General features: G+C 43.4%; 1 protein-coding gene across 2 annotated transcripts; it reads left to right on the top strand.

Annotated features, from left to right (window-relative positions):
* Positions 1–1,770: 1,770 nt before the first annotated feature.
* Positions 1,771–10,842, top strand: LOC112249344 (plasminogen activator inhibitor 1 RNA-binding protein). Of its 2 annotated transcripts, none has more exons than XM_024419201.2 (9): positions 1,771–2,134; positions 4,167–4,362; positions 5,497–5,646; positions 6,941–7,012; positions 7,331–7,405; positions 7,568–7,739; positions 7,835–7,894; positions 7,994–8,239; positions 9,334–10,842. In XM_024419201.2, the coding sequence occupies exons 1-9, from the start codon at positions 1,879–1,881 to the stop codon at positions 9,391–9,393; spliced, it is 1,287 nt and encodes a 428-aa protein (XP_024274969.1). In that variant the 5' UTR covers positions 1,771–1,878; the 3' UTR covers positions 9,394–10,842. The 2 variants fall into 2 exon arrangements, with proteins under 2 accessions (XP_024274969.1, XP_024274976.1); XM_024419208.2 differs by having other exon boundaries at positions 1,772–2,134; positions 6,944–7,012.
* Positions 10,843–11,642: the final 800 nt, after the last annotated feature.

The raw sequence follows: 11,642 nt of genomic DNA, 5'->3' as shown, positions 1-11,642 counted from the left end.
GCAACTGGCTTTTGCGGTCTCAAAATCATGAATCATCCTATTCACATGGGGGATAATTCTGCAGAGACTGTAAGATCTGGTTGAATAAAGGTTATTCTCCCCAACAATCGAGGCTCTCAATCTTGTTCGAATTTGCCATTTTATCTGTTCAGTAGCCTAGACTATTAACCAGAATAATGGCCTAATATTGTTCCCTTCACATTTTATTTTATTAACTTAATTTAAAGGTCTATCACTTTTCACATATTTATTTCAGAAGACAGCATTCTGTGATGGAGTAAAGTAAAACCTTTAACAGAACCAGTCATGGCCAGAATGGGCTGAGCACTGGGCAGCCAGGAAAAGTGGAGGTAAAATGGAGCTTCTCTCCTGTATAATAAAGATACTGATAATGAACCATCTTTCTTCTGTTGTGTAAAACTTAGTTGTCCTCATTTCTCAGTCTGGTTGATTCTCCCACTATAGATGTGGCTGTGACTATTAACTTGTCATCCCTCAATTGACAGACAGTTGGGGCTCAGGTGTCTTACTGCACTCCTAGCAGGAAAATACACCTATCTAGGTCTGGGTCCATTTTAATCAAATGTCTCGGAGTAGGAGTGCTTATTTAGAATCAATTTAGCCTTTCTATAATGAAACTGATTATTATGGACAGGACCTGCTCCTATATCAGCACTGTGAGGTGCTTGATAAATTCAGGCCCAGATCTCAGTGCTTCAGAGGCTACTTCACACAAATATAATTATTATACACTCCATAGGCTACAAACAGTAATTCAAACCCTGATTAGGCCTCTGTAATAAGATAGAGATCAGCGGTCCTGGCTCTTCTCTGACTGACAAGTAGCCTATGGCTGCCATCTGCTGCCCTCAAATGACCTTTCTTCTGCCTAATGATGATTACTGGTTCTTTTTTAGCTAGCAGCATACATCTAAAGTGGGTCGCACACTAGTCGGCCCTCACACTTTCTGTGTCACTGTAAGTTGCTGATCAGCCTTCCTGCCCATAGGCAATGAAATCATCAATAGCCCCTAGGTCCTATACACAGCAAAGCTACAACATTTGACTGAAAAAAAAGGTCACAAACTATTGACTGCTCTGAAATATGCACAGATGTCTCAGTTGACTACCAGAACAGTGTTTTAGATTTGAAAGACAGACTTGGTTATGCAGGCCAAATTACTATGGGCTCCCGAGTGGCGCAGCGGTCTAAGGCACTGCATCTTAGTGCAAGAGGCATCATTACAGTCCCTGGTTTGAATCCAGGCAATATCACATCAGGTCCTGTCCATTGGGAGTCCCATAGGGTGGCGTACAATTGGCCCAGCGTCGTCTGGGTTTGGCCATCATTGTAAATAAGAATGTGTTCTTAACTGACTTGCCAAGTTAAATAAAGGTTAAATTAATATATGGCAAAGAACTATGGAGGCTTTCTTTGGAGAAACGATGTAGCAAAGGGTTTGAAGGTGAGTATGGCTAGTGGGTGTGTGTATAGTATACAATTGGTTTAGATGATTATAGAAAGGCTGGGAAAGCTCTCCCACACAAACAAAATATATAATTGAACGCAAATAGAAAACTACAACAGATATAGATATATCATTCATGCTTGTCAAATGGAGAAACGCAAAAGCATTAACCCCGTCCATCGTTGTGGGTACTGTATTTTATTGAGTGATCCGCCCCTTATGTTTTCGCGAAACTCTCCCTCATCAAAGAACTACACGCCCCACCTGGCGCCAAAGTTGAGGCCCCGGATGTCTATCACGCCGGAAGAGAAGGAGGTCCTTTTCCCAGCCATCTTGTGGCATCATTTAGCGAAGTGTTCGCACCAAGCCTCGTAGAATCGGAGGAAAATCCTGCTGAAGGGGCGCCATCATGCCCGGACATATGCAAGAAGGTTTCGGCTGCGCCATAGCCAACCGATTCGACCAACTATTTGACGACGAGTCGGACCCGTTCGAGCTGTTGAAGGAGGCGGAGAACAAGAAGAAGGAGGCTCCTGTCCCTGGTGCCGCCAAGACCGCAGCCCAAGCCGCCAAACTCCAGAAAAAGGAGTCCCAGAAAGATAGAAAGATGGTCCCTGCTGATAAGAAAGATGAGCCTCTGGCACCCGTACCTCTGAAGAAAGATGGTAAGACTGTTTCCTGCAGTAAATGTCGGATTGGTCTGCAAAATCGCAGTTATCGCTGGATAGTTCAGCATTTAATGTTAGCTAGCAATGGTTTCAAACCCTCCATGAGGTCGACATGATTCCTTTAGTGCGTCAGTTCAGATGGCAGCTAAAGTTGATGAGCTTATCGCATTCGTTGCAAAAAAATGTGTCACAACAGTGTGTGGTAGTCTGTGTCCCCTGATAACGAACCTGCTGGCGAACTTGTTTTGCTGCCAATAAAACGCCTCTTAGGGGCCTTGTTTAGCCAGGATAATTAACTAGTTAATTAGCTAGCTAACGTTAGCTTACCAAAGTCAGTTTGTTTGCTAAATGCCGGTTGATCCGTGTTGGATAGGTAGCTACGTACTTGCTAAATGCACGATTGGCGAATTGTCAGTTTCGTGCAACTGAAATTGTTCACCTAACGTTAGCTAGCGAACCGTGTATTTACACATTGGTGTAAGCCAACTTCCACAAGCGAAGCGATCGTACTAAAAAAATGGGTTTAACTAGGCAAGTCAGTTAATACATTCTTATTTACAATGATGGCCTACCAAAATGCCGCCTCCTGGTTACTTTTGAGGGTCGTTTATCTGACGAATGAACGTAGATGGCTAGTCTTTCGCTACCCGCATTATTAACCCGCGTCGTGACCAACCTCGTGGCTTGGGGTGTACAACGGCACCACCACGTTCTTGACTAGGCAGGGAATTGCGTCATCTTGCGTGGCGTATCGCGGTTGTGAATAAGAATATGGGCGTTTGGTGTTTTTGTCAGATAACACAGCTTCACGAGCATGCTACTCAGTGAACACACAGGATACGACTATATCAATTGGACAAACAACTTGTTACATGTACGTTCTCGTATTAGTGAGCACTCGTACGTTACTGGCTAACTTTAGACGGGTCTACACAATCTGAAAGTAAAATAGGAGGCCCCTGTAGTGTGTTAGGACGTTCCATCCTACTTACACCAGTCAGTAACAAAGTCGAACATGTAAACCCGAGAGAAGAGGAGACAGGTGCATCAACGTGCATTCAGCTGCTGGGATGTAGGGGTGGGAGTCTATTTTGGTCAACAGTGGGAGGGACTTGTCAGACCATACTTAGGGGATGTTTCCATCTGCTAGTACTGGCATGGTGCATAATACAAAGTTCAATGTTAGTTCATAGGTTTATAAAGAAGTTGACATTTTAATTGTATTCCTCTGCATGTTAAATGAATAAGACCTTACATTCCAGTTCAGAATGTGAGTCCTGCTCACGTTTTTGGACTGGTCTTGAGAAAAGCTCTCGCTTTAATGACAGTAGTCACCAATTCACACCTCTGTTTTGGTTATTTTCACTAGCAAAGCTCTTGAGAAAATTACCCCTGTACTCCTTTTGTTTTTCAAAGAACCATAACCCCACATCATCAAATCAAATTTATTTATATAGCCCTTCGTACATCAGCTGATATCTCAAAGTGCTGTACAGAAACCCAGCCTAAAACCCCAAACAGCAAGCAATGCAGGTGTAGAAGCACGGTGGCTAGGAAAAACTCCCTAGAAAGGCCAAAACCTAGGAAGAAACCTAGAGAGGAACCAGGCTATGTGGGGTGGCCAGTCCTCTTCTGGCTGTGCCGGGTGGAGATTATAACAGAACATGGCCAAGATGTTCAAATGTTCATAAATGACCAGCATGGTCGTATAATAATAAGGCAGAACAGTTGAAACTGGAGCAGCAGCACGGTCAGGTGGACTGGGGACAGCAAGGAGTCATCATGTCAGGTAGTCCTGGGGCATGGTCCTAGGGCTCAGGTCCTCCTCCGAGAGAGAGAGAATTAGAGAACGCACACTTAGATTCACACAGGACACCGAATAGGACAGGAGAGGTACTCCAGATATAACACACTGACCCTAGCCCCCCGACACATTAACTACTGCAGCATAAATACTGGAGGCTGAGACAGGAGGGGTCACATTTTCTCATAAGGGGATTAATAATTCCTATGCTCTGTCCTGCTCCAGGACCTGGTCCCAGGAGGATGGGTCGCAGGCCTGAGGGTCAGGGCCCGGCTGGTGGACCGCCCCGTGAGTTCCAGGGCGAGGGCCGCCCCCCTACAGACAGACCCCCCCGGACTGACAGACGGCCACCACGCCGTTTCGAGAGGCCCCCCGGCGGAGAGGAGAAGCCTGGCGAGGGAGGAGAATTCTCTGTGGAGAAGTGAGTACTGGGTAGAGCAGGGGTATATTCAGTTTGCACCAAACAGGATCATTTTATTTTTTAAACCGATACTAACCCAAACAATAACACGACTCAGATCTGTGTGTGTGTCTGTGTGCATGCCTTTGTTCCACCCGAACAGTAACCCATCTGATTTTTACAAATAAATGTGTATTAGTCCTCATTTAAGACTTTGATACCCACACCGGCACTCTAATGTAGGACAGTACAGTTCTTTCCTTTTAAAATGGACACTAACCCGGCATTTATTGTGTTAACAAAAACAACCCCCTTCTCCATTTGACAGGAATATTTCCCCTCAGGCTGTCAGAGGTAACCCAACCACATCTTAATTATGGGGTCCACTTCACTACTTTTCAGCAGCAGAGAAAGTCACACCACCTTCACTGATAATTCCTCAGCTTTGCCTTGTCACTTAGCTTAACCTGTTACAGCACAGTAGAGTGTGTAGGGAAAGGGTGGTGTAACATATATAAACCCTGTTTGAATGCGTTTAAAATGCGTCCCTCCTTCCTTTGTGGAAAGAGTTGCTGGTCTATCATGAATAGCCAGGGGATTTTTGGGGGGGCTCGTAATCCAACAATGACTACGCTAAAGAAGCACAAGTTTTTTTAAAGTATTCAAACAGTGCCTAAGGCAGGGCTCTACAGTGTGACCTTTTTACTCACATATGTGCCTAAATATTTTGCTTTGTGCCCTGGAATTTTATTTTAGGCAGTGTGTCTAGAAAATGAAAGATTGAAGCTTTATTCCCTCAAATGTTTTTATTGTGCCCTGGAATTTCTTTGTCTATTTTTCAACTTATGCTCCCTCCCTAAAAAAAATGTCAGCGTAGAGTCCTGCCTAAGGAGAGAGAAGGTATGTTTGCTATAATACTGTTTCAGTGTAGTTCACAGTATTGGTCATATATAATGCATTGTGTTTTGGGTCATGCACTGGGGTCTGTTCGTTGGGATGTATAACAGTACAGATCGGTCAGAAAACTTGTCGGCTCTATTCATTACATTTCTATCTGCAACTTTCTGAATGTTTTCACCTCAATGAATACACATCAACTGTTCCCGCCTTTGGGGCAGGCTGCTGATTGGTTTGGTTCCTTGTCTGTCTTCCCAGGCCCATTGGGGAAAGGCCGATGAGAGGACGTGGTGGTGGTGGCGGCAGGGGCCGGGGATTGGGCAGCAGGGGCCGAGGCATGGGCAGGAGCGACGGCTTCGATGCCCGAGGAAAGCGTGAATTTGACAGACACAGTGGCAACGATCGATCGTAAGTCTTCTGTGTCGTGTTGTGAATTATGTAGCTAGCTTAACTCAAGGATGGATAAGACGTATCTCATTATTAGGCCTATTTCCTGCTCGAATGGAGAATCTCGGTTCTAAAGTTTTTAGTCCAGGGCTGGGAAACACGGGGTATATTGCTGCCACAGGTGGCCACTAGATTATCACCAGCTGATCTCTTAAACCATCAATATGAGCTAAAGACACAGCTGATCTCAATGGCAATCATCATCCGCCACCGATTTACCTCTACATAACGCAAATATCATGGTTATATCATGGTTATTTTAGTCGTGATTGCAACCAACATTTTCCAACACTATTTCGCCCTCTGGAGGGTATTATCATTGGAAAATGTATAATCTTGCTAGTTAACCAAACTACGGGTGATTTTTATCTGTTTTACAATCATTCTGTACAACTGAAATATAATATTTCCTTGTTTACCATGGCAAATCTTCTGTGCCAATTTACCCGACACACTATGAATGGAAAACTAATGTTGATGGTGTAGGCTACTCTTATTTTATTCATTTCTAATTTATGTAATCTATTAAATACAACTGTTTTTAAAATAACATTTTCTCATATGGCCATTTCTTATCAAGATCTTGGGGGGGTATCCCTGGACTGTCCAAGATTTGAAATGTGTAACTAGATCAAGTAAATCTTGATTGAGTTATCTTTATCAAAAGAAAATGTAGTCTATAAAGTCTTGAATGGCATATATTAATTTGCCATTTTAAGGTGAAGTGTTTGAATGAAATATAGGCCTCAATGTATTTTATTTTATACATTCATCAGCCTTGGTTTCCAATGCTCCTGATAGGTCAGTTTCATTGGGGGCGGGGAGTAGAGAATCTAGACCAGCGGTGTGGTATCATAATCGCTTGACATGGTAACGAGTGATCAACTGATCTGCTGTTTTATCCTTGTGTTTGTTTTTTATGTTATTGCAATCAAGCTTAGTTTAGCCCGCAGGTGCATGTAACCTCCCGCTAGTAGCGGTTCCGCCTGTTGGTTGCGAACGAGCCACAGTTTTGCGAACTCAGATTAACACTAATCCTGGACTAAAAATACATTTCAGTGGAGATTCTCCATTGAGCTTGCTTTGTAGTCCAGGACTACGCTTAATCTGTATCTGGGGAACTGGCCCTAGAAGTATAAGAACTGCTTATTTAACGTTTTCCCATCCAGGTTTGTCTCATTGAAATAAACTGATTTTTTTTGCTGGAGAGACTATTGAAGTGAAGGTGTGAGCTAAAGCCCAGACGTTGTTTCAGCAGCCAGAAAGGTGAGGAGAAGCGTGGAGGAAGTGGATCTCACAACTGGGGCACCGTCAAGGATGAGATGGGGTGAGTTACACTGCTGACCTAGCACAACACACCCTCTCTAAAAGACAGAGTATGTCTACAAACCTCAAGGAAGAGTTTTGATTTAACTTGTGTGGTTGTGTGTAAACTAAAGTCAACATGTTGAGTCAAGACACCCAGTCCCTATAATGTCCTGGTAGCATCACCTTTCAGCATATTGAATGTATGAGAATGAGTGATGTGGATGGGAAAGCCGTGCAACCACACAGGGCTGTTCATTTGGCGTTAATGTACAGGTGGAGCTAAGCTGATGTGGACACACTCGGGTGAAGCTAAATTTGTTTTTTCCCCTCTCCACAGCGAGCTTGACCAATCAAACGTGACGGAGGAGACCCCTGAGGGAGAGGAGCATCTGCCCGCCGACTCGGAGAATAAGTGAGTAGATAGGGCTGAGCCTTCTACCACATCTCCCTCTTCTCCCCTAAGTGTGCACTTGTTCTCTCCTTTGCAGGGATTTAACAGTGGGCTGGATGGCTTTTCCATTTTCTACCCAGTTGCGTGTTCTGACAGTTCTGTTTTCTAATCTGTCTGTTGTAGGGAGAATGAGGTTGGTGAACCTAAGGAAGTGGAACCCAAGGAGATGACTCTGGATGAATGGAAGGCCCAGCAGGACAAAGAGAAAACCAAGGTGGAGTTCAACATCCGCAAGGCCAACGAGGGAGCTGACAGCCAGTGGAAGAAAGGATACGTGCTGCACAAGTCCAAGGACGTGAGTGGACCGTCTAAACCACAAAACTGACTTGGCCTTTGTTTTGTTTTCCGTAACCTCCTAACTCAATTTTCTTCCCTCTCTCTCCAATAAAGGAGAAGAAAGATGATACTCTGATTGAAGCTGCAGTGGAGGCTGAGGGAGTCGCCCCTAAGGTGAGGTCTCTCCTCACACCCACAAACATGTACGTCAAGATGACTGAATGTGATTGACTTGTGTGCAGGAAACAAATGCTCTCCCCCCCCGTCTTTCAGACAGAGGATGATCACCACTTCCGGAAGCCGGCCAATGACATCACAGCCCAGTTGGAGATAAACTTTGGGGACCTGGGCCGCCCCAGCCGTGGTCGTGGTGGACCCCGTGGTGGCAGGGGGGGCCGTGGGCGCGGGGAGGGCAGAGGAGAGTTCCGGGGAGAGTTCCGCGAGCGTGAGCCCAGAGAGCCCCGCGAGCGTGATGGCGGAGCACCCACCAGGCCGGCCCGCGGAGGCCGGACTGACAAGGTATACAAGGACTAATGCTACAATGAACATAACATGCAACAATTTCAAATATATTACTGGGTTACAGTTCATATAAGGAAATGAGTCAGTAGAAATAAATTCATTAGGCCCTAATCTATGTATTTCACATAATTGGGAATACAGATATTCATCTGTTGGTCACAGATAAATAAAAAATAAAATAAAAAGTACACGCGATCTGCCTGGTAGAGTTAACTAGAATTCATCCCAGAAGAGAACACACTTCACACATTATGTGCACAAATTTGTTTATCCGTGTTAGTGAGCATTTCTCCTTTGCCAAGATAATCCATCCACCTGACAGATGTGGCATTCAAGAAGCCGATTAAACAGCAGTATCATTACACAGGTGCACCTTGTGCTGGGAACAATAAAAGGCCACTCTTAAATGTGCAGTTTTATCACACAACACAATGCCACAGATGTCTCATGTTTTGAGGGTGCGTTCAATTGGCATACTGACTGCAGGAATGTCCACCAGAACTGTTGCCAGAGAATTTAATGTTAATTTCTCTACTATAAGCCACCTGCAATGTTGTTTTAGAGAATTTGGCAGTATGTCCAACCGGCTGCACAACCGCAGACTGTGTATGGTTTCTTGTGGACGAGCGATTTACTGATGTGAACAGTGGGGTTATGGTATGGGCAGGCATAAGCTATGGACAACAAACACAATTGCATTTGATCAATTGTCAATTTGAATACACAAAAATACCGCAACGAGATCCCGAGGCCCATTTTTCTTATGCATCTCGTTTACAGATACGTTATCTGTATTTCCAGTTATGGGAAGTCCATCTTTTTTTTTTTTTTTTTTTTTTTTTTTTTTTTTTTTTGCATTATTTATTTAAATTGACTGATTTCCTTATGAATTGTAACTCAGTAAAATCTTTAATTCATGTTGTGTTCATCTTTTTGTTTAGTGTTATTACTAATGGTCTGTTATGGCAAGAATTTATACGATTTAAAGTTGAGAGAATTTGGATTGTTTAAGTACAACATATATGGTCATAATTTCACTGTATATGTCTGCTCAATCTCATTCCTTCTTGTTTTCCTAACCCTCCTCCCAGCCGAGCGGGGTGATCGTGCCCAACGTGGATGACCCCGAGGCCTTCCCGGCCCTGGCCTAAGATGAAGCGGCTGCCCCATAGACCCCCAGGCAGACCCCTAGGCCCCTCTATGAGGCTTGCATGTTTCTGGATCCTTCAGCAAAAATTATATGATGGAGAAGACTGTCATGGCCCATGACACTTGCATCTGAGGACTGAATTTTACCCGTTTTATTAAAAAGAAAATAAGGAAAAAAAACAGATGGGAGAAGAAAAAATTTAAATAAAAAAGAAAAGGACTTCTTGCTACTTCCGGAGCAAATTATTGGTAGAGGTTTTGTACTTAGAAACAAGGTAGCAGGGACGTTTTCATACAGTATTTTTTTCAGAGATTATGCGTTCTTCATTAATACTTTTTTTGTATTGCTGCTTGAAAATACGCATTTCCAAATATAAGGTATGAGAAAGTTGTAATTTGAGCTTGTGGTGTCCCATAGCTTGCTTTGCTATATGATCACTCCAAACCAGGCTGTGCAGGGATGGAACCCAAGCCAACTAGCTCTTACCATACTGGGTATTTCTGAAGAGGTTACTGTATCATCGCTCAGTGACATTTCAAGGACTTTACTTTAGTTTGCAGTTTTGTGTTATTTTTTTTTAAGCTAAGGCCTAGACCTCTATGATATAGGCCTGGAAAAGAAAAATAAATTTATGGTAAGAGATCTTGAGGTGAGATATTATTTCTGGTGGTGTGGATAGGGACATGCCTTGGATTGTTGATCTCCATTTTAACTATTTAAGTGTAGATACACTTAACACTTTTAAAGTGGAGCCTAAATCAGTTGTTTATTAAAATGTATTTTGTATAGAAAAGAGTTTCCAAAGGACTCAATAGCAGGGGGAAGGAATACTTCAATGGTTTAAAATGTATCCCTCTGACATATTTAGCTCGTTGCTCTATAGGTGAACCGTTCCCCCTGTACGGTTTCATTTAACCCCTCTTGAGCTGCGTCTCAATGACAGTGGCTTCCTCTCCTTGTTTCCTCCATCTGCACTGATGTGAAAACAGATTTGCCACATCAGTTCAGCTCAGGTAAGGAAAAAAACAGGAAGCCACTGAGACTTGTGATGCAGCTAAGATCCTTTGGAAGCCCTCAGACCTTCTCACACTGTTTACACACCATTCCAGGGCTGCATTCAGCAGTGCACCACATTGTGCAACGTTCAGATCGAAATGCATTGTATAGAACAGACAGTGAGGAGTCGTCATCTTTACTCATGGCATTTATCTGCAACACTGTACATCGCACCCTGCTGAACGGGGCCCAGTATACTGATAACAATGTGAACCTGCTCCTGCAGTATTTCCTGTGGTGGTTGAAGATCCTCCATTTTGATTTCCCCTCTGGCTCCCTACTGCATAATTGCTCTGAAAGAAATTGTGTGTGGGTCAGCCTAGTGTTCTACAGATGTGTGAATCCTAACCCTGCCATTATAGACCTCCGTCGGTAAATAAAGATGGTCGATTCATTTTTGCATTGTGATGACTTCAATTCCGACACATACATAACTACAGAATCACATACACACGAAAAGCTGTGTTCTTTAAATAAATTCACAGATAAAAGTGCAATTGTGTGGCAAAGGTCAAATAAGAGTCAGGACCTTTCTGATTTTTTTGCATAGTCTGGATATTGATATATCCAATGCTGTTTAATGGTGCACTGGGTCCGGAGTATAGTAGAATTCAAGAAATGTTATTTTTAAGGGCCGATTGCATGAATTCTGAGGACACTGTAGCATCATTGTTCCCATAAATACAAAGGAGGATGTCTCTCCTCATACCTCTGGCACTTTAGCCAGACTGCACCACAGAGCCAGTCAGGAGAGAATACATACAGGTCAAGGGTGCCAATTAAAAGTCAAGGGGTGTGTCTGTCTGTGCCTTTTGGATTACTCTCTCTCTACAGAGAACCCCTGTGGTTCAAGTCAAGAGCTACCCTTCCCATTTCAGTCTGCTCTGTGCATATCTGAAAGTGACAGAGCCAGCAGTCAAGAGAGTTTTTCACAGTATGTCATAAAAAAATCTTACATGTATTAGATCCAGTACAATGGAATAACTAAGACCTGAATTTGAATGCAGCGTGTTCTGATTCCTCCTTCTCTTTCTGTCAAGCAGGGTCAACCAAAAACACTTGGCCTGATGGTTCATGCAGATACTGGGGAAGCAACATAGAAATGTTTTGATCCCTTAAATGATTTTACTATTAAATGACCCATATCACAACCCTCATACCTCTTCACAAAAATGTACCTAAATCAATTTTGGG

Source organism: Oncorhynchus tshawytscha, linkage group LG01 (assembly GCF_018296145.1).
Source record: "Oncorhynchus tshawytscha isolate Ot180627B linkage group LG01, Otsh_v2.0, whole genome shotgun sequence".
NCBI classification, from domain to species: Eukaryota; Metazoa; Chordata; class Actinopteri; order Salmoniformes; family Salmonidae; genus Oncorhynchus; species Oncorhynchus tshawytscha.
The sequence above is the reverse complement of the archived record's forward strand: the minus strand, read 5'-3'. Positions and strand labels throughout refer to the sequence as shown.

Excerpts from the sequence above, each read along its gene's own strand:
- LOC112249344 (XM_024419201.2), top strand. The coding sequence starts at position 1,879 with ATGCCCGGACATATGCAAGAAGGTTTCGGCTGCGCCATAGCCAACCGA. Across the intron at positions 4,363-5,496 it reads GGAGAATTCTCTGTGGAGAA|GCCCATTGGGGAAAGGCCGA; the intron begins GTGAGTACTGGG and ends CTGTCTTCCCAG. Across the intron at positions 7,406-7,567 it reads CCCGCCGACTCGGAGAATAA|GGAGAATGAGGTTGGTGAAC; the intron begins GTGAGTAGATAG and ends TGTCTGTTGTAG.